This window comes from Coregonus clupeaformis, unplaced genomic scaffold, assembly GCF_020615455.1.
Source record: "Coregonus clupeaformis isolate EN_2021a unplaced genomic scaffold, ASM2061545v1 scaf0464, whole genome shotgun sequence".
In the NCBI taxonomy this organism is placed as follows: domain Eukaryota; kingdom Metazoa; phylum Chordata; class Actinopteri; order Salmoniformes; family Salmonidae; genus Coregonus; species Coregonus clupeaformis.
Window position 1 is genome coordinate 102,847 of NW_025533919.1, and position 27,700 is coordinate 130,546.

At 42.5% G+C, this 27,700-nt stretch overlaps 1 protein-coding gene across 1 annotated transcript in view; it reads right to left on the reverse strand.

Annotated features, from left to right (window-relative positions):
- The window catches only part of LOC123484795 (nck-associated protein 5-like), a 96,487-nt gene that overhangs the window by 7,164 nt on the left and 61,623 nt on the right, over positions 1-27,700 (reverse strand). Inside the window, 11 exon segments of the mRNA XM_045215520.1 lie at positions 686-810; positions 2,619-2,960; positions 9,079-9,166; positions 11,344-11,449; positions 12,737-13,562; positions 13,565-15,806; positions 15,838-16,238; positions 16,241-16,400; positions 17,093-17,281; positions 18,348-18,452; positions 27,347-27,466. Of these exon segments, the coding sequence (XP_045071455.1) occupies positions 686-810; positions 2,619-2,960; positions 9,079-9,166; positions 11,344-11,449; positions 12,737-13,562; positions 13,565-15,806; positions 15,838-16,238; positions 16,241-16,400; positions 17,093-17,281; positions 18,348-18,452; positions 27,347-27,466 (4,704 nt within the window).

The following is a 27,700-nucleotide window of genomic DNA, read 5'->3' on the forward strand; positions in this document are numbered from 1 at the left end:
TGACTGGACGTCTATAGGACACTGGCTGTTACCATAGATGTCCAGTCATTGTGCTAACGCTAGTTAGTAATTGCTTTCTTAAAGGGATACTTTTGGATTTTGGCAATGAGGCCCTAGATCTACTAACATGCTAGCAGATACACATAGACTTCCAGTCATTGTGCTAATGCTAGTTAGTATTGACTCGCGAAACTACCTCTAACTTCAATGATACTGGACGCAGATACATAAAAATGGTTTCCACAAGTTCATCTGACTCTGGGGAAGTAGATAACATCCCTTTAATATCACTCTTTCCGCAACAGATTACGGAGATACTCTTTCATAATGATAATGCTTCCTGGAGATGTGCAATTGTATAGGGATTGTAAGTACGGAAGCCACAATTACAGATGATAATGCATCTTGTATGCTACACAAAAACACAACCATTAGGCATTTTAAGTAGATTTGTCAGTTTAGCAGTTTTCTCTTATTGCTGCTCTTATTCTGTTTTAATTGCATGGAAAGGTTCATGACTGGTTCAGTCAGAGAATAACTGAACCACATCCCTCTACTACTAGCAACATTTACTGTATTTCATGCAAAAAAAATGAGTTTATGCTACTATGCTATTGCAGTCTATTTTGCTCCCAAAACACCACCCCTTTGACATAGGTCTAATAGTGTAGGGGAAGTTCCTTACACTGGGTGAGTTTAGGTCCTTGGTGTTCCTCTTCTTCTCCACTTTTTCCTCGTGGGCCTCTGTAGTGACTGTGTGGCTGGTGCTGCGCAACTGTATCTGACTCAGTCGCTTCCTTCTGATCACATCTATCATTCAAAAGTAAAGAGAAACAAATCATGAGACACAGACAACAACCCAACCCATACACTCACACCAGGAAGAGAGCCTACGCATTACGTACATAGAGGACGGAATTAGAAATAAAATGTCAAAGCTTTTACATGTAGGTCCTGGAGCTACAGCAAGACTCATAGTTGCGTCCCAAATGGCACCCTATTCCCTTTATAGTGCACTACGTTTGACCAGGGCCACAGGTTGCCATTTGGGACGCATTCCATAGCTAACGCTATGCCAATATAGTTGTTAACCTGTGAAAGCACACGCTGTACAACAAGAGCATGATGCTACGATTTCTTTAAGTGTGAGGATAGTTTGGCATTTCATCTATTAATAGTCATTGGCATCCTCCCTACGGTGACTACACTGCTGCATCTCTCACTTGAAGCAGCTCCGAAATACCAGCTTCAAACTGTCGCCCCCAATGACAAAGCACCCAATGATAGTCACAGCTGAGTCAGTTTGAATTGTAATGACTACCTACCCCTTCCTCCCTCTTTTTTTCTTATTTTTCCCTCTACAACTTTCTACCTTCTCCTGACAATATAATTAACCGGGAGGCGCCGCGGGAACATCAGCGGAATAATTTGTACCGCACCGAGGACAAAATAGTCCTTTCATCTTCCTGATTACCTGTGAGGGAATCTGTGGTGGTGATTAGGCTCCTTCTCTATTCGTTATAATGACAGTTGCTGGTCATACCTACCTTCTCTGCAGTGCCACTGCAGTACCGAGGTCACACAGATAGACACTCATTCCCTGATTGTATAAATCCCTAGGCGTGATCTCTGGGATCACTCATCCCTATACGAGTACATTGTTAGTGATACTTCCCTCAGCCCATATGATCCCTCTCTCCATCCTTCCCTCCCTTCCACCCACCGCCATGCTGTTGTGTTGCTGCGGTAAACAAACAGGCAGAAGGTGGTTTATGATCTATGTCGCTAATTGTCGCTAGTGAGTTTGCGTGTCTAATTGTATTAGCGACTTATCCTTGGGACATGGTCTGTGGGCCGTGTTATCTGGAGGGTTTTGTGAAGGTGGGTGGGGGACGCAGGGTCCTTTGTTAAGCAGAGCTACAGAATATCACTCAGAATACCAATCAAGCCTGATAGGCTTGTCCATCTAGTACAGCATTCAAAATGCATAGGAGACTGATTAACAAAGGTACAAGGTTTTCCTTTCACTGAATACCTTCAAGTGGAGAATGGATCCTCTGTTGAGATTGAGAGGGTGGAACATGTATTGAATTCTTGAGAGCAATTTAAGGTTCAACAATGATCATAATGATGTGTATTGAAGTAAAACACTGCCACCCTCATTTCACAATCAAATTGAGCCAGCGAAGATCTGAATTTTATCCTCTCTCATTTTATACACAGTTTATAGATGGGTTAACACCAAATTGGGTTTCATGATAGTGGCCAAATATCCTCTGAGCCAGCCCAGCTATTCTAGCTTTTATATGCAGCTGTGGATCATTGGTTTACCTAACATAAAACCACTGGCATGAGACAGAGACAACACAGAGCCTGTAACAGTGGTTGTGTCCCTATCATCGACCTTTCTCCCTGAAGTGTGCACTTGAACACACCACCTCACATGATGGGACTGGACTGGTATTAGAACAATGGTGTGGACATTGTCCAGCCAATGCTTATGGCAGTCCAATGCTTCGTAATCCATGAAGCAGAGTGTGGAAGTGCACACTATGGGTGAAGGGTATAGAATGGGGACGTAACGCGGATGTTGATATGAGGTGAACCCCCAGTCTTACCTGAGGTGGATGGTCTGGGGAGGCGGCTCAGGGCGTCCTGTCCACAACCTCGTCCAGTAACTGTAGGGTCAGACAGGGAGTGGCCCAGGGCACTGGTGGGTGGTGCATGCGGGTGGGTCTCAGACAGGGAAGGCACTTTCACATGGAATGGGGAATGAGCAGCAGAGGCCGAGAGCAGGTCAGGATCCTGGTCAGGATCAGTGGGACTGGGAATGCTCGCCATCATCTGGTCTGGGCTGGACTCGGATCTGGGAATGTGGCGCCCGTTGACCCGGGTGATGGAGTCGGGGAGGGGGAAGGTGCCAATCCCGCTGTCCAGGGTTCTCATCTGGCAGCTGGAGCCTGGGGGAGGGACAGGAGAAGCAGCGTGTGATGATGGGGTGGGGGGGAGCAATGGAAAAGCAGGAGGAGCCACTGGATTGGATTCACAAGCAACGGAAGGGGTTATGGGTAAAAAGGGCATCTTGGGTAGGTTCAATAAGATAGGAGAACGAATGGAGGCAAAAACAAGAGAAACAGGAGCATTACTTCACATACGGTGACCTGGGTACAATCCAAAGTCAAATCCTTATGAGAAACTGTAGAAATGTAATACAGGAGAAAGGTCTGGCCTTTTCGTATTACTTTGTCCAGTAATATGTGTGATACGATCTGTTGTGTGTGTAATTCATCAGGTTTATTCCTATAAGTGGTTATCAGCCCTCTATGATCAAATCTTTAGCACTTCTTCATAATATTAATAAAGGTATTTGACTAATCTTGAAAAGGATCTAAAATTAACGGCCGCATGTAACTCCTAAGTCTCTCTGCGTTCCCAATCTAATTTCACCCATTTGGAGCCCAGCGTGATTTTTCTCCCTAACTCCTATATCAGCATTATGTTGATTTACACACATTCGCCGAACTTGATATGTTCCACACTGCGCAGTGATCTAAGAACATTGTCGCAACAGATGGACAGCGTTTAAAATACCCCGTTTTGCAAAGCCTACGTCTCAGAGCGAGACAGATGGATGGCTGTTTGGCATGATCCAATTCCATGTAACTGTGAATGATGTTGGCTAATCATTCTGTGGTCATTACTTAATTGCAACAATTTGGGTAAAAAAAATAAAGAGAATGTTGAACTAGTTCTAACATTGATTAAGTTTAAAGACAAAAGAGGGGGAAAGGTCATATGACTGATATGACTAACTTTGACATTGTTCTGTTCTCATTCTAGGTTCCACAGTTTGTTGCTGTACTGCAAAAGTAGAAAATATAAATCTAGCGTTATAAACATTATAGACTAGTTGAGGATGGAAAAACCTTGGAAATTATTTATCCTTTGAGTAGGCAGTTGTTTTGGAAGATAACTTTCCCCATAGAACAATCGGTAAGTTCAGATTTTGTTCTTGCCTTTCATGGTCAATCACAGGATCTATTTTTTAGAGTTGTGTCGATTTCTGCTAGCTATGCCCTTCATCCTTGGGGCTTTGTCTTGTAACGCCCAGACCATAAACATCCACTTCTTCTATATGCCCTAACACATCCCTCCATTGTTTTCATAGAGTCTCTGGACGTTCAGCCCAAACTACTAGAACTGAATGAATAAACAGATGTATGGATGAATGAATGAATGAATGAATGAATTAACTATTTCCCCTGAAGGAGTTCTTGGCTTGCAAAAGTATTCACCCCCCTTGGCATTTTTCCTAATTTGTTGCCTTACAACCTGGAATTAAAATTGATTTTGGGGGGGGTTGTATCATTTGATTTACACAATATGCCTACCACTTTGAAGATGCAAAATATTTTTTTTTTGTGAAACAAACAAGAAATAAGAATAAAACAGAACTTGAGCGTGCATAACTATTCACCCCACCAAAGTCAATACTTTGTAGAGCCACCTTTTGCAGCAATTACAGCTACAAGTCTCTTGGGGTATGTCTCTATAAGCTTGGCACATCTAGCCACTGGGATTTTTGCCCATTCTTCAAGGCAAACCTGCTCCAGCTCCTTCAAGTTGGATGGTTCCGCTGGTGTACAGCAATCTTTAAGTCAAACCACAGATTCTCAATTGTATTGAGGGGAAACATTCCAAGACATTTAAATGTTTACCCTTAAACCACGGAAGTGTTGCTTTAGCAGTATGCTTAGGGTCATTGTCCTGCTGGAAGGTGAACCTCCGTCCCAGTCTCAAATCTCTGGAAGACCGAAACAGGTAAGAATTTCCTTGCCATCCATCATTCCTTCAATTCTGACCAGTTTCCAGTCCCTGCCGATGAAAAACATCCCCACAGCATGATGCTGCCACCACCATGCTTCACTGTGGGGGTGGTGTTCTCGGGGTGATGAGAGGTGTTGGGTTTGCGCCAGACATAGCGTTTTCCTTGATGGCCAAAAAGCTCAATTTTAGTCTCATCTGACCAAAGTACCTTCTTCCATATGTTTGGGGAGTCTCCCACATGCCTTTTGGCGAACACCAAACGTGTTTGCTTATTTCTTTCTTTAAGCAATGGCTTTTTTTAGGCCACTCTTCCGTAAAGCCCAGCTCTGTGGACTGTATGGCTTAAAGTGGTCCTATGGACAGATACTCCAATCTCCGCTGTGGAGCTTTGCAGCTCCTTCAGGGTTATCGTTGGTCTCTTTGTTGCCTCTCTGATTTATGCCCTCCTTGCCTGGTCCGTGAGTTTTGGTGGGCGGCCCTCTCTTGGCAGGTTTGTTGTGGTGCCATATTCTTTAAATTTTTAAAATAATGGATTTAATGGTGCTCCGTGCGATGTTCAAAGTTTCAGATATTTTTTTATAACCCAACCCTGATCTGTACTTCTCCACAACTTAGTCGCTGACCTGTTTGGAGAGCTCCTTGGTCTTCGTGGTGCCGCTTGCTTGGTGGTGCCCCTTGCTTAGTGGTGTTGCAGACTCTGGGGCCTTTCAGAACAGGTGTATATATACTGAGATCATGTGACAAATCATGTGACATGGGACTTTATTTAACTAATTGGTTGCACCAGATCTTATTTAGGGGCTTCATAGTAAAGAGGGTGAATACATATGCACGCACCACTTTTCCATTATTTATTGTTTAGAATTTTTTGAAACAAGTTATTTTTTTCATTTCACTTCACCAAGTTGGACTATTTTGTGTCCATTACATGTAATCCAAATAAAAATCCATTTAAATGACAGGTTGTAATGCAACAAAATAGGGAAAACGCCAAGGCGGGTGAATACTTTTGCAAGGCACTGTAGCCCTCAAAACGTCCATGGATATGCTTTGGTACAAATGCCCATATAAACATAGGGCTCACTCAACATCATCTCTTACTTGCTGCATCAAACCCTCATAATTAAAACCAAAGCTCTTTATCAGAGGCAATGCACTGCCGTTGTAAAATACATTATTAACCTAATAAAGCAATATTTACAGTCCCCTCTAAATTTGCAACCACAGACATTCCATTAAATCAACAGTGCATCAAAACAATAATTAATTCAATTATGCATCAGAAACGTCCCACTGGATGACTGGGAGTGAATACAGCCAACTTAATAATGGTATTAGTACACAGTTAGTCATATTGTAGGCATACATGTCCTCTTCTGCCTCCCTTGCACCTCCTACTCTGCAGTAATGTGTGAGAATGAGTTGTAGCTGAGGTGGTCATAAACCACCTCGATGGACAGATGGCCTGTTATGTTGCTCAGATTAATCTGCAGTGAGTCATCACAGGGCGGTTGTGGCAAGCAGCTGATCAATTACTACAGAGTTCTGCATGATGCATCAAATGTCGACCTGTTCAGAACGTCTCACATTCATGTTCATATTGACAAGGAAGAAGAGAGAGAAGATAAAGAAGAAGAGAAATAGAGAAAGAGAAATAAAAGAGAGAAAGCGAAATAAAAGAGGGAGACATCCATACCGCACAAAGCTTAATAATCAAAGGAGTTGATTTGGCAGTTGTTTTCAATATGCCAGTTACACTCACACAATAACAAGGTCTAAGGCCACCAAATTGAAATATGTACCAGAAGCCAGTTCCACTGCTTTTTTTTCCTCATTATTCCCTTCTATTCAGGGACTGGTTTAGACCTGGTACACCAGGTGGGTGCATATTAATTATCAGGTAGAACAGAAAACCAGCAGTACTCCGGATCTCGTAGGGTAAGTTTTTAATAACCCTAGGGTAATACTATCTAAAAGCAAAGGAATAAGTATCAGAGAGGGGCTGAAATTGTGTTTCCTGTGATCCCAATCACTTCTATATTAATTAAACCACCAGGTGATAGAGAGCAAGCTCTGCCGACGTAATGACATGTTATGATGAGGACTCATGTAAATTAACCACCATCATAACTGCATGGGAATTACAACCAGAGACCATGGCTATCGTCACATGACCAAGACCTCAAACCGTTAAATTCAGCAAGTCCAAGGTCAAAACATGAGCTGTTTATTATCTATTATCTATGCATAGTCACTTTACCCCTTCCTACATGTAGATATTACCTCAATTACTTCGATTAACCTGCACATAGAATCGGTACCTGTACCCCCTGTATATAGCCTCGTTATTGTTATTTTATTGTTGCTCTTGTATTTTTTTTACTTTAGTTTATTAAGTAAATATTATTTCTTAATTCTTAAAACTGCATTGTTGGTTACGGTAAGTAAGCATTTCACAATAAGGTCTACCCCTGTTGTATTCGGCGCATGTGACAAATACAATTTGATTTGATTTGATTTGAACCAAGACAAACCCACACCTCATAGACTCATTAGTCCATCTGCATCCTTTTCTAGTTTCTAGTTTTAATCCCTGCTACTATATCACCTTATGTCAAAATAAAATACAATTTTGTTTCTAGTTTCTTGTGTTCAGAGAAAATAAGTAATTGTATTCAGGCAAACTTGTAACTTATATTCTACCCATAAAAGCCCAGTGTAAAATGATATGCTAGACAGGACTTCAGGAGCTATAAGTGGACTCTGCTTAAATCTTTATGAGACCTTTAATTCATACTGAGGGGAGGTTGGATAGATGTGCTTAGCTGGTATAATTAAATATGCCATTCAGTTAATTAGAATACAGAAACGATTAATAATCTTATTTTGGGCTCTGTTCCACAATAGGGGGCTTATTTGAATCAAGAAAATGTTCATACATCCTGGAAATTTGCCCATGTCAAAACAATTTCTCACAATATTTGTGTGGTAGACCCCATCAATACAGAGGCTAGCATATAAAAATGACTTAACGCCAAAGAGAGCAGCTTTTATAAGTAACGGTATGTAGGCCTATGGTTTCCATGTTGGATGTAAATTATGTCCAAAATAACCTGAAAATCTAGGTCCATAATGTCCATCCTTTTGATAGATAGGCTATCCTTGATTTAGATAGTCATTATGATAGTCAACATAAATGTTTACTGAAATACTGCGTACCAGCAGCCATATTATCTGCATAGACCTATTATGTGCATGGAAATAAATCAATCAATCAAAATTAAGCAATGGAGGTCATAATCTTATGCGAAAATAAGGACACACTTCAAATATAAATAAAAGACCACTATAGTTCAAGTCAAGGCATCACAAACACCTTTTGTACATGTTGTAAATGACTGTTTTACTGCTCTCCTGTAATGCCAAAGCAACATCAGACTAAGTGAGAGAAGACCCCATTTATGAAAGGACAACAGTCATCATCACAAAGATAGACTATTGAGTGGCACATTAACTGCCTAAAACATTCCAACAGACTGATAGGCACCTAGCGTTATACAGCTCTAATAAACATTGATTACCCTGTCCTTGTCCCGCTCCCCTAAGAATGCCTTCCACCTGCCAATGAATGACAAACTGCCCAGCGAGTAAAGATCGCCTTGTCATTGAAATAGTAAGTGGGTGTTGTTGCATATAATTTTCCTATCACACATTGTATGCTCTCAGAACAGCAGCTGCCGTGACAACCCTCCATGTCTTAGCCACGTAAATAACAATGTGCGCTAGCAACGCTAAAAAGGATTTTTGAACGCTGGAGACAGTAACCATTTTGTTGATGACCTCAATATGTAGTGGGAGAGTGGCGTGATAATAAAGACTCACTCTCCAGTGACAAGACGAATCAGTCCTGCAAAGATGCAGGAAATATTATATAGGCTATAAGCTTACAGTTTTTCACTGGTATGAGAAAGTGTTCCATATGCAAGTCCCACATGCATTTGCCATTAGGTGATGGATGGCAACAGTTATTTCTGTACGCTACAGAAACCTAAAACAAGAGACCGTTTGTATAATCTATTACAGAAATACTTTACACAGAGAGCAAAAGTTGGAGATGTATTGCTGGTGACTACTGAAAATGCCTATGTTGAAAAATGTATTTTAATGTTGCTTATTAGCACAAAAATTGCATACGTTTTCAGACAATAGCTCAAAGTACAGTAGGCTCACTGCTACAGTAAACACCCTTACCTATCATATGATCCTGACATGATGTCTCGGGGGTGGGGTCCTCCTCATTCTCTCCTTGCAGGCTGATCTTCTGTGTCACAATGATGGTCTGGTGGAAAAAATGAAGGATTAAGTCCGTACGCATTTAACTAAACTTGAGTTCACCCAACATATAATATCAAGTTCTAAATCATGTTTATGACAACTGTGTTTAGGCATAATGACAGAACATTGAAATAAAGTGTTATCAAATGTGCCTCACAATATCATCAACAGATGGTACATCATTTGTGTGAAAACTGGTAGGGGAAACCGGGGAACAAAGTAACACTTTTGGGCTTTTGTTTACTATGAAAATAATATTTGTGTTAGATTAATAATATTGTTATAGAAACATACGTATCTCAGCTACCATTAAACACTGTAACTACGTTTCTAGAACATACCAGTCGTTTACAATTCAACCAAAAGTGGCGGGAGTGAAATGTTACAATTGTATTTTTTTGTATTATCTTAGTTGTACTGCTAAACTTGATGTAAAGAAGTGACATTTTATATAATTATGTGAATATGTAAATACCATATAAGGTACTGCGTTACAACTAACCCCCCACAACCCACACATGGGAGCCTATACTAATCTGAATCTTGTGAGAAAATACAACAATAATTATTGTCATCAACTACACCAATCAAAAGACCCCATCTTACTGATAAAAATACTATATGTTTAGATTCATGGAGAATGTTCCACAGGTCAATAAACAAAAAAAGAGAGGCGGCAAGTATATTTACTTTAGGGCATCAAAACAAAAAATAATGTCAATAATATAAAACAATTATTGATGGATTTAGGCATTTAGAGACACTAACCAGCATTAGCACATTGCATAACAGCTTTCTAAGTGGTTTCTAATTTGAGTTATTAAGCTGTTACAACAGACCCATTGTTTCCCCTACATCTTTGTAATGTGCATAGTATTGAATTCATCATTGCTTTGCTGCTTGTGTGTGAATTCAATCTGTTGTATTGTGGCCTTAACATTCCTTGAATATCATCTGCACAGATAAGAACAGAACAAAGTTCAAGGATACGTCTGGTATGAGTCATAAACCCCAAACAAGCAAAGTACACTTTTCTACAACGTGATAATACCTTATATACTTCTACGAAGCCAGACATCCAAAATGACAAACACAGCTAAGCTAACACAGATGCAATCGCTGGCATAATACAGATAGAACATTGTTTATATATATTCTGTATTTGTCAAGATTTCCATCACACGCTGCATACCCATTTATCCCTTTAGCGCTCAAACAAAACAATAGTGGAAGGCGATTCATCAATTAGTCAAGAGATGACTCAAAACAGAATCGACAAACACCTTGGATTTACAGAAATTACTATTACATTTTCAGAGCCTCTTTCATAACAGGTAGTTCTGTCAGGGGATAAAACAAGGTAATTGATCTAATATGCAGGTGGGCTAACAGAGTGTGATGTCAAAAAAGTGTTATCCGAAGGTATAAAGGGGATTTGCAGGTCATAAACACTTATTTTCTTTAGTTGTGTTTCTGTAGAGGGGAGATAGAGATGAAGCTGCACGGATAGTATTAAACAGGCCTTTTTTGAATTGAGTGTCTGCGATAAGAGCCTCCTCTTCACTATCAAAATTCCCCATCAGCTGGATTGAATTTCCTGCATATTGCATGTGGACTCTCTCTCTTTCTCTCTCTCTCTTCTTTCTCTCCCCCTCCCTTCCTTGCTCTCTTTCTGTCCCTGACAAAGAACAAGGAATACCTTCTACAAGGTCAGAATTCCGTGGCATTCTAAGTCTTAAAGAAACATTTTTTTTCTATCCAAAGCTTAGTATGTGGTTCAACATTGGTAGCATATTGTATTTCCCAAGATGAAGTGCTTTAGTGTGCTCTCATATGTGTGTCTGTCTGTATTTTGAGTCTGTCTGTATGTGTGTGTCTGTGTGAAGGTTGGCGGAATTTTCAGGTTTGTGCACAAACTAGACACACGACATGGAAAATGTTATTGCAACAGAAGATTATATTGAGTATACATACAATCCAATAAGCAACTGACTAGCATGATGGTATGGAGGAAATGGATACTGAGGTTAGAGGAAATAGTGATAAGATGGTGAGATTATGAGGAAAGATGGACAGATAATAGAGAGAGAAAGAGAGAGAGAGGGCGCAGTAGAGTGAGAGACACATGCTATATCCTAGAAGCCTAGCAACGTTTCATTACAGGACCCCTTGCTCACTCACAGCTGTATCGGAGCAGATCTCCATATCTCCCCTCATATCGCTGTTTCTCTTGGGGATGGAGATGCCAGGGAGAGATTCAGCGATGGAGTCGCCCTTCCTTACACTCCTGTATAGGAAACATGATTTGATTCATTTTCTGTCTGTCTGCTTAACCGATTTCATATGAACTGTGCAGGTGGAAAGAGATCCCGGCTGATAAATTCCATTGTTCTCCCACAATACGACCTCCATATATGCTGAACAAAAATATAAACGCAACATGTAAAGTGTTGGTCCCAAGTTTCATGAGCTGAAATAAAAAATCCCAGACATTTTCCATATGCACAAAAATATTGTGCACAAATTTGTTGACATCCCTGTTAGTGAGCATTTCTCCTTTACAAAGATAATCCATCCACCTGACAGGTGTGGCATATCAAGAAGCTGATTAAACAGCATGATCATTACACAGGTGCACCTTGTGCTGGGGACAATAAAAAGCCACTCTAAAATGTGTAGTTTTGTCACACAGCACAATGCCACAGATGTCTCAAGTTTTGAGGGAGCATGCAATTGACATGCTGACTGCAGGAATGTCCACCAGAGCTGTTGCCAGAAAATTTAATGTTCATTTCTCTACCATAAGCCGCCTCCAACGTCGTTTTAGATAAACTAATTCTGATTGGCTGGGCCTGGCTCCCCAGTGGATGGGCCTGGCTCCCAAGTGGGTGGGCCTATGCCCTCCCAGGCTCACCCATGGCTGCGCCCCTGCCCAGTCGTGAAATCCATAGATTAGGGCCTAATTCATTTATTTAAATTGACTGATTTCCTTATGTAACTCAGTAAAATCGTTGAAATTGTTGCATGTTGCGTTTATATTTTTGTGCAGTATAGCTATCCCCCTACCATAGGATCTGAAATAACCTCTTTTTAACTGCTCTTCCCGACTCAAGTCTTATTGAGAGTCTTGATAAAATCTGTCAGCTGAGATTTTAGGTATTATATCAATTTATGGGAGGAGGGGTAATGAATGCTGTACTCTTCCAGCCGAGATAGCTCAGGGCTGACAGTGTCTCTAGATTCCAGGTTAGGAAGTGCTTATGTTCACTCAAGTAGAACATAACTCAAAGAGACAGCTGGCGTTGCTGTTGTTTAGCTGTGTGTGCTTTTGTCTCTTTACATGCATGCATAATGTAGCAAGACTTGTGTTTTACTGCAGCATGAACACTGGGAGAAATGTTAAAACTAAAATCTGCAATCATATCAGCAGGAGACAAGTTATCTAATGAGTGTTCTTTTTCCTGATCAATTCACTGTAACTTTTTTTTAGGTTTTTACCTATGACTAATTATGCAAATGTTCTTGAAGTATTTGACAAATCAGGTTTTACGAATGTTGCTCCGTTAATACCAACCTGCCAAGAAGCTCTTTAATGAACTGGTCTTTCCCGGTGTAGGTTGTAGAACACTGGATCTGATTGGCTATTTGTCCCATCTGAATATTGCAATGATCCATGATCGAGCTCAGCTTGTTCTCCGACAACGTCAGCTCTGGACTCTTTTCGAACTGGCTGTCATTTTTCTTCTTGTCCTTCTTTTTGTCCGATTTCATCTGTTTGCCTCCCAGCACGGATCCGATCTTCAGATCTTTTTTCTCATCTTTCTCTTTCGGGGAGGTGGCGTCTGATTTCTTCCCATTCAAGGCTGGCAGCTTGCTTTTACGTAGGCCGAACCAGTTGGCCAGAGAAGGGCCGGTCTTCTGCTTGGTCTCCGATGCTGTTACCTTCTCTTGACCCTGACCTTTCTGGATATTCTCCTCGATCCCCATCATGACCTTCTCCTCGATGGTGCAGACTGTGGGGCTCACTGGTTGCTCTCCCTCATCGAGCGCCCCTTGGGAACAGCCTGCCTGGACTTTGACGCTCTTCGGGAGGTCTAGTTTGCCGGGGCTGAGCACTTTCCCACCCTTTGTTGTGGCCTCTGGGCTATAGACAGGAGAGGCCGGCGACTCAAACTGAGGATGAGATGCGACCTTCTTGGGATTTCGGGAGTTCTTCAAGCCGATCCGGTCGGCAAGGGGTAAGCTACGCACTTCTTTCTGAGGTGGAGCCGTGATGCTCTCCCCCTTTGCAGTGTTCCGTGGCCCATCACCGGTGGAGCCCGATTTGGAGGCTCTCTCCGGAAGGCCCTGGTGGCTGTTAGAGCCTGTCATACCTCCGTAGTGGCTCAACCTGTGGCTAGGCAACGGACCGGACTTTCCCCAGATCCGCTACTGGGTTTCATCTGTAGGCCCTCAACAAATGAGCTCTGCCTTGTTAATGAGTTCCCCCTCTCTCCAGAGTTGGTGATGATCTGGGTTCGAATCTTCACATGTCCGTCCAACACGTTGATGTTGGGTTTTTCCATGTAGTGGGTGCTGAAACTCTGGCTGCGCGCTTTCGCCCGTTCATCCCCAGGGGCGGGCTTTAGGTGAGGTTTGGTCGTGACAGATATGGACCTCTTGAACAGTCTACTGTCGCAGTCCGACTTGTCACCAACCTCCCCCTGCTCTGCCAACTCAGAGGTGTGTCCCTCCTCTTCCTGAAGGATGCACTGGACCTCACCCTTAGTCTCCATGATGGAAGTCATGGCTAACGAATCAAAATACACTGCCTGAAAACTGTCACATGGGGCGAAAGCATTTGAAGTCACAGTCTCTTTGGAGACCGAGTTGATGTGTTCCTTCTCTTGCTTTCCTGGTATCGTGGTGGAGCCTTTCTGCAGTGAGGGGGGCGATTTCACAAAAGCTTTGAAGCCCATAGGAATGCGTGTCTTTGACGCTTTTTCCGTGGAATTTTGAGTGCTAGTTCCAGAGACAGGTGGGTTCGCTACAGCTTGAGGAGTCATACTACCGTGAGGTTCTGTTGGAGACTGAGGGTGGCCCTGCAGAGTTACAGGAAAACTACTAGAGGTCTTATACAACATAGGATGCCTATTGTCATTGGTACCTTTCTTACTAGTAAATGTGCTTTGAAGCGAAGAGCCACGTTGAGAGTTGTATGAGGGAGGAGGGACATTCTTTGAGCTTTTAGGTGCATTTACAGGGTGATCAGGCACATGCCCTGAGGCTGAGGAGGGGAGGTAGAGTTTTGTGGGGACCCGTTTCGAAGTGCCTTTAGAGGGGGTCTCATTTGAAGCAGGGTGCTGCTGGCTCGATTTGTCCAACAGTTTCTGAGGTGCGATTGCGGTACCGTAGCCTGCGTCCAGGTCTATGGTATCTTGGCCCTTGTAGGGTGGTGGTGGTAATGAATGTTGCATATTTGGTACAGGCGGGGGGTGGTAACTCGGGGGTGGCCCCCTCACAGTTGTAGGCGTGGATGGTTGAGCCCCTGGTTTAAGTGCTTGAGGTGACCCATCGTAGTTTGGTCTGATAAGTAAGGAGGTGGTGCGGCCAGGGGGCAGGGGAGGAGACGGGGACCTGAGTTCAGTTTTGCTGCTGGCTTCACAGTGTCTGTCTCTGGTAGGCTGTTCCCTGTAGTCCATGTGTTCCAAATGCCTTCTTGGGAAGTGTGGGGAGCCGGTTGGAACACTAGATGAGGAGCCCTTTGTCCAGTCATTCCTGCCTGGAAGCTTGTTGCTCACTGCCTTGGGGCTTGTAGTGCAGCCTGGAGCTTTGATGAACCTGGACATCTTGACCGGAGGAGAAGAAGGGGACTTTGACTCCTGAGCTGTGAAACCTGAGGTTGGTCCACTGTTGCTGGTTTCCGTGGTGGAGCCCTTAGAAACCTTCATTGGAGATCCTTTCCCCTGGCTGCTGGGGATCTTTGAGCTGATGGCCTTGAGGCTGGGGGAAGCATTGTTCATGGGAGGGACAGACTGGCCTTTGTTGGATCGATTGGAAGGCGGCTTTATCAATTTCCGCAGTGGAATGACGTGCGTTTGCAGCCTCTCTGGGCTTCCCTCCCTGCTATTGCTGCTTTCTCTGCTGCTAGCCTTACTATGACACTTTTCAGGAGATTCTAGTACAGTGTAGTTCCTTCCATTGTTGCCTACTTTATGACGAATGGGCCTATCATGAGGCGACAGTGCTGCATACTCAGCAACCCCATTCCCCTTCCTCCCAGGAATCTCTTTCCGAGCCCCAGCACCAACGGAGGACTGCTGAGCACTGAGTTCAATGGGCTGTCCGTCTGCATCGAATATAGACATGATACTCTCCTCAGACTGGGTTTTGGCCCCCTTGTGTTCCTTGATTAGGCAGAAGGGCCTGGGTCTTCCGTCAGCAGACTGGGTTCGGCCAGGTTCCCTCCTCAAGCAATGTACGGGAAGCAGCTTGTCAGCATCCCTCGAGAGCCTCTTGATGTCCTTCTGTAGTTGCTCAGCTGTCCGGCTAACAGGCAGCCGGTGGTCACTGACCTCAGAGTGCAGATCCTCAGGATCGGTGTCTGAGAGGTGGAGGGGGCATTCAGCCTCTGTGGGGCTGACGTCAAAGTGCAACAGGGAGGGGTTTAGAACAGCGAGGTCCGTCCCCAGAGAGGAAACTGTTGATGAAGCTCTTGAGTTTTTCCGGCCGCTCCTTGGAGTTATAGCCGGACGGGTGCTTCGTACCCATGCTGCAGTTACTATCCCCTACTATGCCACTGTCCTGCAGCCCGTCCCAGCTACACAGACTGTCCGAGACGCTGTGCGACAGCTTCCTGAAGTACATCCAGCCTCCGTCCTTACTGGGGACGCTGTCTCGTCTGCAGTACGCCGAATGTAGTGACTCGTCATCCGCATCGTCAGAGTCGTACACAAACCTTTTGCACCCCACCCCTGAGACAGTGGTCCTTCCCACATAAGTGGGCTTGGAGATTCCCTTGCTCCCACTCTTAATCCCCAGAGAGTAGATACCCTCATTAGAGTTCATGCAGTCCTTGTCGCCCGACTTGGAGACCCGGAGGATGAGGAGCCTTTGGGTTTTCTCCTCTGTAGCTTCCGCAGGCCTTCTAGGATGTGGCTCTCCTTCCTCCTTGTTGGGAGCTGCTCCTCCAGGGGGGCGCAGATGTTTCCGGGGGCTGAGGAACCCAGACTCAACCTCTTCTCCCACGTCAGAGATGACTGCAGGAGAAATACAGAGAGACAGAAGTTATTAGAAAACTCAGAGAGGACAGTAGGTGATTGAGAGACAGACACACAGACACATCATTCGAAAATACATAGACACGTCATTCGAAAAGTCAGCTAAATTGAGCTGTGCAACAGCAATCCCAGCATGAATATAAGGGCATTCAAGCACATGTAGTACTTCTCAGAGGATTTGTGATTGTGGCCCACTCTCATTCTCTACAACAGAGTTGATTGCGGAGTCAGATGATTACTTTGTCAAGCTGTTACTCAGTCTGCAATTTGTTTGACTCCCTTTCAAATGTTCTAATGGAGATACTAAGCACTTTGGGGTATGGCTCAAGCTAAATATTTAATGCTTTGATTAATTATTATTTTTTCCTATTGCAGCCTATCAGGATTCTATATAATTTCATTTTATTGGTTTCTGCCAGTGAATTGAGGTTTAGCTAATGTTAAAATATTGCATATCACATTTCCACGGTCTCGGTTTGTGAAACATGTAATCTGGTGAGACAGATTTCTTCATAAGAGACATTTTAGTTCAGCTATGTGTTACGTCTATTTTTTATTTATTTTTAAAGCTGATTGAAACCCCACATTGATCAAGTCTATAAATGAGAGAGACAGAAACAAATAAAAATAGAGAGAGACAGAGTGAGGAGAGGTTGGTCTGGTCATCGTACTATTTTCCCACAGGAGCGTCCGTCGTTCCAGGTGTAGGAGCCACTGGAGTATTCGCTGCAGGCACTAGACAGGGACAGCTCGCTGCTGCTACAGCTGCTGCGTGGGTAGACTGGCGCTTGCACCGTCAGACTCAGCTGGCTCAGACACTTGGCCACAGGAAGTCCCGCCTTTCCGTTCAGTTGGACATCCTGCAGGACGGATTCCAAAGACACCATTAGTCATGATTTAGTGCCACATACATTCATGACTCTGGATAAAGGGGATTAAGGTTGAGAAGGTAGAGAAAATTATGGAGAGATGCAGGATAACGCTACAAAAAAACTCTGATTAACAAACCATATTTCAGCTTGTTAATCAGGGGAATCTATGACTATGCAATATCGAATCACTGGTGCATTTTACAAGGCTGTCCAAAAACACACCGCTTTTTTGCATCTCTGTTGACTGCTTTACCGGTGGCTGATATTTTATGTGAGTACTTTCACTTTCTGGGGTTTTCAGTATTCCTGTAAAGTGTTACGATAGCTACTGCTTCGACTCTATAATTAGCCAGTGAGATACAAATGATCCATCATACTTTCAGAAGCAATCTCCCCAACAGATGTTTTCTGCATCAGTCCTATTCCACAATTCTGTCCAAACAAATGTCGATTCAGAATTCTAATCAACTGTTCAGTCAGAGAGATAATAGGAAGCAAACTAATTGGCCCAGGAAATCTGTCCCGATCTGCACTGCAAGTATATCACATTTGTGCGTCTTCTTTTCCCAAACTCATTATCTTGTCGCAAAGACATGAATACATTATCAGATTTCAACATTATTACACCATCACTTATTCACTTCCTTCTTTTCTGCCACATTTCTATACTATAAATTAAGGTTTATCAGGTTGTGTCCTCCAGGAGTAAAAGGACATGAGACCAGAGTGAATTCATTTTAAGACCTTAATACATAATATATAAGATGACTAATGTACAACACTGTCCCGCGGACTCATTTTTACTGAATACGAGCCTCAATCGATGGTCCTTTGGTAATATGACAAGTATTTATACCTTTTAGAGCCAAGTGATACTGCCAACTCGGCTTGCTCGAGAACAGCGGATCAAATCCCCAAATAGTTAGGGGCTGGTATTTTAATCCTCTCGAATGATTTCTCTGGGCTATACGCCAGTTATGATGCCTGGACAATACATATGGGTGAGGCTGGGGCGAAAAGAATATGCCATTGGTTTGTTTTCAATCAGTCTTACATGAGGTGGAGAGTCAGTGTTCCTGGATAGCAGGAAGCTTTTGCTTCTCTCAGGCTCCAGGAGGAGATCAGCGGCAGACAAATCCATGATCCGAGAGTGGAGTTTCTGAAAGGATAAGGAAGGCCAAGGTCTTAATGAACGTCTCCACTACATACAGAAATGTATCAACTACATAGAGAAGGCATTTAACACATTCAACTGAACAGAAGAATGTGGCAAGGAAACAACTATATTATATTGCATGCTGTTTTGCATTTAATATTGGTGTTCTGTATCAATCACACCTTTCCAGTAGTAGATGAATGAATATACAATAGAAAGTCTACCATCAAACATAAATCATTTTCATACAAAGATCCAAGAAAAAAATCTCACAACGAAAACAAGAAAATTCACATTTGAGCAGGTCTCAAAAACGCTTTGGTTCAGCTGCACTTTCCCAGGGTTTGAAAGTAACCCTCTTTCTGCCTCCACTGAGATCCTAAGCAGGGCACTCTTCAATAGTCTTAGACTCAATGTCATTAATGTCATCTGTTAAGAATAATTCATGTGAATGGGAATTAATTGCATTGGGGAGCGAGGGATTCCTTTGATTTTTTTATTCATATTCAAACATTATTTTGCGATCCATTCTTTTCTTTGGTTTCCGTTCATAGGGAAGGATACAAAACCAACTACATTTTCACATATTAATCCTCCAATCTAATTACCACCCGGGTTCCCCGTGCTCGGATCTACTTAACGGCAAACGTGCTGTAACAAAACACTCAATTTATGCCACATTCCCCTCCAAGGGCAACTTTAATGCTCGTTTAGGGAGGATATTTTCTGCTGCGCTCATATCTATTTTAATTTCTCCATCTCGATAATGCAATACAATTGCCAGATTGCTGTACACTGCACTTACTTTCCTTCCCGTGCTCTGTACGCCCACTGTAGATGAACATAACCGTCAGAAGGATTTCATGCCGCTGTGAGAGTCACCTTGTGGAACTTTTAGTGTGAGGTATATGAGCTTTAGTCCATCTATAGTCTTCCTTCAGTGTTTTACACAATTAATCCCAATCATTTTTAAGTTATGAAAATGATTATTTGCTTGGCATAATCTCATTACATCATTAGTTGGAGATGCATGCGACATCCCACAATGTTCCTTTAACATAAAAAAAAGTACATCTGATTAAAAAATACAAGGAGAGGGTATACAATACAGGCCTAACGTAATATATGGTTACTCCATTTCTTACTCAGTACAACAATAGAAATGCAATTTCTACCTCACGTCATCTCTGTTCTACTACTCAGACTACCCAGATGGCTTGAGTATAAATCTACTCCTCTACTAAATCACACACTCAGAACATGTTTATTAAACAACAGTTTCACACCTCGTAAACACTCCGCCGCACAGCTGTGTCATTCAGGAAGCACTGATCTCAAACTCCTTGCCCAAGGCCAAACCATAGAATCACATGATCCATTATTTAATACAAACATCCATGTTACCACCTGTTTAAGTGTGAGACTCCGATGCGAGACTTTGTGCTATCTACCGTTACACTGAGTAACAGGGACAGAGCTACAGTAACGAGGTGAAAATTACCTTTAGCATGAAGACACTGGCTCACTACATGAGTCCACTTATCCAACAAAGAAACAGAGAGCCAGACAATAAGTTGAAAAGCTTGAAATCAGTCTCTGTGCTAGTGATCAACACACCGGCCGAGCCCTGGGGTCCCAGAGGCTTCGAGCTAACAAGCCTTCCTGCAAACGCAGTGTGAAAGCCATAGAGATACATGTAGATACACTATTGCATTGTATTTACATCTACGGTGGAAACCATATTTCGGGAAGCCATATTCCTTTTACTTGGGATGACAGCCCTTTGTAACCAGTTTTCTTTTGAATCTCCAAGAAAAAATGTATTCATGATAAGATGGATAACAATCCTAGTCGTTGGTTTCATAATCCCAGCCTTGGGCAATGACAATGGCCACTTGAACATTGTGTTCAGAACATCCATGGACTAGTGTCAAAGGATCAATAGTCACTGAAAGCAGGAAACTAACCAAGGCCACCTGAAAGATACCTATAGACCTACCAGGTATCTACAGGTCTCCTTCCTTATAAGGCTCAATATGTTATATAACATTTGTGATGACTGTTGCACTAGTGTAATACAAATCATGCAATGTGAAGTGAGGCTTTAGTAGGCTGAAAGAACACTAGCTAATACATGTATCTTCACCATATGGTGTTCCTTAGGCTAAAGAAACACTTCCAAGGACATAAAAGCACATTCATTTTGGTTGACTTGACATCGAATCTCAATGCATTGAATTTAAATCGATCAAGTTTGAAAAGCTGCAAAGGCTTGCTTGTGTGTGAGCCACCCTCTGCGAAACACAGAGAATGTATAGAAATAGTTCAAAATGGTGCTGCTAATTGTAGATGCATTTACAGTGCCTTTGGAAGGTATTCAGACCCCTTTACTTTTTTTGTTACGTTACAGCCTTATTCTAAAATTGATTAAATAAAAAAGAATCCTCAGCAATCTACACACAATACCCCAAAGCGAAAACAGGTTTGTAGAAATGCTTGCACATTTATTAAACATTCAAAACAGAAATACCTTATTTACCTAAGTATTCAGCCTCTTTGCTATGAGACTCAAAATTGAGCTCAGGTGCATCCTGTTTCCATTGATCATCCTCGAGATGTTTCTATAAATTGATTGGAGTCCATCTGTGGTAAATTCAATTAATTTGACATGATTTGGAAAGGCACACACCTGTCTATATAAGGTGCCACAGTTGACAGTACATGTCAGAGCAAAAACCAAGCTATGAGGACGAAGGAATTGTCCGTAGAGCTCCGAGACAGGATTGTGTCGAGGCACAGATCTGGGGAAGGGTACCAAACAATTTCTGCAGCATTGAAGGTCCCCAAGAACACAGTGGCCTCCATCATTCTTAAATGGAAGAAGTTTGGAACCACCAAGACTCTTCCTAGAGCTGGCCGCCCGGACAAACTGAGCAATCGGGGGAGAAGGGCCTTGGTCAGGGAGGTGACCAAGAACCTGATGGTCACTCTGACAGAGCTCTAGAGTTCCTCTGTGGAGATGAGAGAACCTTCCAGAAGGACAACCATCTCTACAGCGCTCCACCAATCAATCCTTTATAGTAAAGAGCCATATGGAAGCCACTCCTCAGTAAAAGGCACATGACAGCCCGCTTGGAGTTTGCCAAAGGTACCTAAAGACTCTCAGACCATGAGAAACAGGATGCTCTGGTCTGATGAAACCAAAATTGAACTCTTTGACCTGAATGCCAAGCGTCACGTCTGGAGGAAACCTGGCACCATCGCTACGGTGAAGCATGGTGGTGGCAGCATCATGCTGTGGGGATGTTTTTTAGCGGCAGGGACTGGAAGACTAGTCAGGATCGAGGGAAAGATGAACGGAGCAAAGTACAGAGAGATCCTTGATGAAAACCTGCTCCAGAGCGCTCAGGAACTCAGACTGGGGCGAAGGGTCACATTCCAACAGGACAACAACCCTAAGCACACAGCCAAGACAACGCAGGAGTGGCTTCGGGACAAGTCTCTGAATGTCCTTGAGTGGTCCAGCCAGAGCCCGGACTTGAACCCGATCGAACATCTCTGGAGAGACCTGAAAATAGCTGTGCAGCATCGCTCCCCATCCAACCTGACAGAGCTTGAGAGGATCTGCAGGGAAGAATGGGAGAAACTCCCCAAATACAGGTGTGCCAAGCTTGTAGCGTCATACCTAAGAAGACTCAATGCTGTAATCGCTGCTAAAGGTGCTTTAACAAAATACTGAGTAAAGGGTCTGAATACTTATGTAAATGTGATATTTCCGTTTTTTATTTGTAATAAATTTGCAAAAATGTCTAAAAACCCATTGTTGCTTCGTCATTATGGGGGTATGTGTGCCCCACAAGGCATTGTAGAAAAAAAAACACAATTTAATACATTTTAGAATAAGGCTGTACCGTAACAAAATGTGAAAAAAGTAAAGGCGTCTTAATACTTTCTGAAGGCACTGTATATGTGCAAATTAGTGCAAATTGGAACTAGTTTAAGGGAACATGGATGTAAACTGGAGATGTGAAATAAATCACATTTAGATGATCACTTTATCTCCCTAGAGTGCCAAATGAATCCTCCCTCTTGTTTCTCTTTCCGTAATCTCAGCCCCATTTAGACTGAGCTTAAGGGGACACTGTGACTCTATCCTACAGACCAGCTAAACAATGATAGGCTATAATGGCAATATTCCAATGAATTAAATTATATTGATTTCCAATGGCTTTTTGTACAAGTAATTGGTTAGTATTTTGATGTGTGTGTGTGTGTGTGGGTTGGTTCTTCTAACCTTGTGGGGACCTAAAATCCCATTAAGTCCCCTCAAGGATAGTAAAATGAGGAATATTCTCCCCCATGAGGACAAAGGCTATTTTAAGTTTAGGGGTTTAGTTTAGGGTTAGGTTTACAATTAGGGTTAGGGTAAGGGTAAGGGTTAAGGGAAAATAGGATTATAAAAGGAAATCAATGTTACATCCCCATGAGGATAGAAGAACAAAACGTGTGTGTGTGTCTGTGTGTGTGAGTATGTGCAATTTCAATTGAGTTGAAATTTCTCAACCCATCGTGCAGTGCTGTATATCTGCAGCAACTGGAGAAAAACGTTTTTTTTAATTGTTTCAAATAATACACTCAATTTCGACAGTATATATTTTATTTTATTTTCATAAATGGTGACCATGTAATGCTCTCATTACATCTTGTCTGGTTCTGTAGTATTGTACAGCATATTGTGTGCTAGCAGGGACCTGGAGGGATATGGCATCAATACTCTCTTTCACAGCAGATAGTATAGTTGGACTATTTTGGGGAAATTCTGATCCTTTGAGGTCATCTCGGTGGAATGCTCCATATTTTATAACTTGGTCCAAGTCGATTTGGTCAAGTGCGGTCGCGATCGATGGGGATGTGGAAAAGGATTAGACTTAATGTGCTCTCTTGTTCTCCATCGTGAGTTAATTTATGAAATATAGAAATAATGATAGAGCTGTTTAAACTGGAATAAATGGGAACGTAGTACAGTATATATACAGCATGTTGAGACTAATCGATTTTATTTAATACTTTTTTGCACAGTTGATGCACATTTGATGCTAAATAGTTTTAAATTTGTTTGTTAGGTATAATCACATTTTTATATAAAATATATTATTGTTTATTGCTTACACATTTATGCAATGACTTAAAATTGAGAATTAAAGGTAAGTGACAGCAATTAAATGAAAAGGTTTAAATCACATGTTCTGCTTATTTGTAGTTGAATATGCATATCATATTCATATCATGTACATTACTGTGAATTAATGGAGCAAAATATACCTACTACAGGTTGTTCTAAACCAAGTATTTTCTTGAATACCGCTTAACTTGCCATTATGACCTACAGTTTATATGTAGATGAGAATTCTTCCCCTGTAGCTGACTCAGTCCAGGTTCTCCTTTACAGTGGACTTTACATGCCAGATGGCATCTCTCTCACCATAAAGCCCATAATATAAATGTATTTCTCTCTGAAGCCATATCGCTCCCTCTCCAGGGTATAGGCTGTCCACACAGGGGATGGGAGTGGTTGAGTGTCAGGAGAAGAGAAGGGGGCTGATGTTATCGTAGGGGTGCAGGATTACACCTCCTCAGCACAGTCATCAATGATTCAGTCAATAGTGTCACAAGGCCCCTGATGGGGAGGGGGTGTGGAGAGGGAGGGGGACATGGGGGGCGGACAGCTCCCCATCTCTGTGTCTCTCCGGGCTAGCCTTAGCCTCACTGTACCTGACCGGGTGGAAGTGTGATCTAGCCAAGGACGGAGGCGCACTGAGGAGTTCACCTTCTCTGTTGTGCCTATTACCTGATCTACGTTTGATGCTGCACTCAAGGCTTGGTCTTTCCTTAGTCAGAGGATACAGGTAACGTATAGCAGTGAATTGGCTAAGCTATGACAAAACATGTGTCTTGTACTACACTGAGAAATTAACCAGAATAGGAATACTGTACAGACAATGCAGTTAACAAAACCCCAGCAAAGGCAACACTGAGGGGAACCATAGTGCAAAAGCCCATCAAAATTCAGACGGCAAAAATGACTGAATGGTACTGCGTAGCTACTATATGTCCTGCCGGAGGGGCCCGGGAAGTTTCCACGGTAACCAGAACCTACTTTTACGGATAATTGACAACTCAATTACCACTCGCCTGTCACTTTTGATAAGGCTGCATAAGTGGAAGGAGGGAATTATTATTCACTACTTACACATCTTACTAAACACCTGGCCGAACTGCAGCAAACAGAGCCTTGAAGCGTATGAAATGCCACATTACATGAAGCGACAGTAGGTCAAGCATATTCCCAGTATTCCTAATCACAATCTCAATAGAGAGCAGTGATTTGTTATCAGGAAATTCAAGATGGCCCCAGGGGCCAATAACACATTTAATTACCGACTCCCAGAACAGTAGAAATTAAATACCAATGCGGGTGATAAAAACAGCCAAACACCTGACACTCTCTGACTGAAAGGAAATATTAATAACTGTAGCTCTACTGTCGCTAATGATTATTTGATGGTAGGTTATGGTATAAAGGTAATTCATGCAAACCAGAAGGTTACCCGCAGCCATTTTAGAGGGCAAAATATTAGGCTACTTCAAGAGAAATTATCCACAATAAGTAGCAGGGGAAAGGGTTGAGCATACTGATTTCAAACCCATGTTTTAATTGACTCAATCAATCATATACTCTTTCAGCACTTGTATTACTAGTCACCTTTGTCACAGCCACCTTTATAGAGAAATTAATTTCAGAAACAGAAACAAGGTTTGAAACATATTGACAAAACCACAACCGTGAAAGAATCATGAGCTTTTCAATAAAATGAATGACTGTTCGAGGAATCAATGTAAAAATACAAAAGAGCATCCTATAACGTATGATTTAGCTATCGCTTACACAACTGTCAATTATTTTCTTGTTGTTTAATATGCTGGCAGACATCAGTTGGACATAAAGTTGGAAATAAATCTTTCAAATCTCTCCGCCTCCTACACAATAAAATCTCACTTCCTCACCGCTGAAAAAAGTGTCTTGCTACAAATCCTCATTCCTGGCATACTCCCTTGTGAAAAGCCAGAGGCTGTGTCCCAAATGGTACCTATTTTCTACATAGTGCACTTCTTTTGACCAGAGCGCTATGGGCTCTGGTCAAAAGTAGTGCACTATACAGGGAATAGGATGCCATTTGGGACATAGACCGAGGCTCCTGCTACACAAGCAAATAGATGTACGGGTATATTGCTCTCTTCAAATTCCTGTTGATCACATTGTATATTGAAAACAAATGCTCTACTGAAAAGACTGAATACGCTAACATTTACTCTTATAACCAGAACATACATATTGGTTTATTAAATCTAAATATTATTAAATAGTTACAAATAGTTAATAAACAATTACACATTTCACTTTATCCATGCCCTGGTTTAGTTGGGAGAAAAATAGTGCATCCACAGCTTTGCTCAATCTGTTGGGACGATGAAAATGCCTCCCTTCCACCACAAAATTGCACCCTTCACTGGACAATGTGGACTGTGACTTTCAATTATCCATATGTCCACATCAGTTGCTAGCGGAGGGCGACTGACAGAGGGCATACTCTCTCCTGAACTTGAAGTAGATAAAGGATTGTCGTCAGCGCGCTCTTTGCCATTCTCATTTATATATTTTGTCAACAACTGAACAAACTGGGATGAAGGTCTATTGATCGAAACATTGCTTAAATGAGATCCATTAAAATGGTCTGTGGACTATTCAAGAATACCAATGTGCTGGAGGCTTTTGTTTTTCAGATTTTGTCAACAATAAAAAAAGTTATTCTTCAACTATAACTTTCTTTGTTTCTGTACCTGGATGTGTTGACTTGTATAGTACCTGCACTCAGCTCTCCCCTGAGCTCCTCTCATCCATCCTTTCTGTGCCACATGTTCTCATTAAGACCAGTCTGAGTTTCATTATCTGTCTGTGCCCTGGTCCCATGTACCCCATCCCCCTGTGCTCACTCTCACACCCCACATCTCCCTCCCTTACACTGTGGCAGTCTGAGAGCCTCCACCCACCACTCTGAGAGGAGTTAAGGTAACGAGAGCTGGACGGCCATTGCGGGAAATGAGATTAAGGAAAATCCATGAGGCCATTTTATAGCAGACATTGTTGTCAATATTTCTCTCTCTGTCTCTCTCTGCAGTGACTGGAGTAAATTATTTCTGAGAGTTACAGTAAGTGTGCATTCCTACTCACGGCAGACTACACACACACACGGGCACACACCCACCCCCCCTCCTCTCTCTAGCATCTATATCTGTGTAACGTGCCACAAGGTCTGGTGCGCTAGAGGTAATTTGGTTGAGAGGTTTACCGTCCCCGAGAGAGCCCAGGATGGATGACGCGAGTCTGGGTACTTTCTCAAATGATCTTGTCTGAGCCCCGCAGCCCCGTGGAGGCTGGATGGTTCATGAGCACATAGTTTTTTAGTGATGATGATATCACAGACCCCGGACTCAGGATCACATCGCCATCACAAAAAGATGGATGATCTAATATCGCTGCTCTTCAGAAGTTTGAAGTGAGCAAATTGTCCTTACACCCACACTGTTGCCTTCAACGATAGTTGAATACAAGAAACAACATAGTTCTAATACTGAAACTAATAACAGTGAAATGCTATTTAACTCCATCAGTCGGGCACCTCTGAGTCATGGTCAATAAGTTGCTCTGTAGGGTTCTATCGTGGTTCTGGGACAATGAGGTTCTATAGTGGTTCTGGGGGCAATGAGGTTCTGTAGTGGTTCTGGGACAAGGAGGTTCTATAGTGGTTCTGGGACTAGATGAGTGGACAGGTCCCTACCTGCAGGAGCAGGTCTGATGCGGGTCGGACTCGCTGCTGGAAGAGGACACTCATGGTCCGGTTTTGTTGCTCCAGGTCAAACACTCTGGTCCGCAACTTCAGACACTCCTCCCTCAGATCCTGCAAGGGGAAGAACAACAGAGAGAGAGAGTTATTACAAACAGAGGTGTGAACTTCCAGTCATGTGTGACTGTCCTAATATGGACACCATAAAAGTTGATTAGTTAACAGGAGATAGTGAGAAGTGTCTCACAAAAAGTGAATGTTAAGATTAAGTTTTGAGCTACTGTATTGCATACATGTCTAACAACATAATTGGATCTAATAATAGTCTCATTCTGAGATATTTTTATC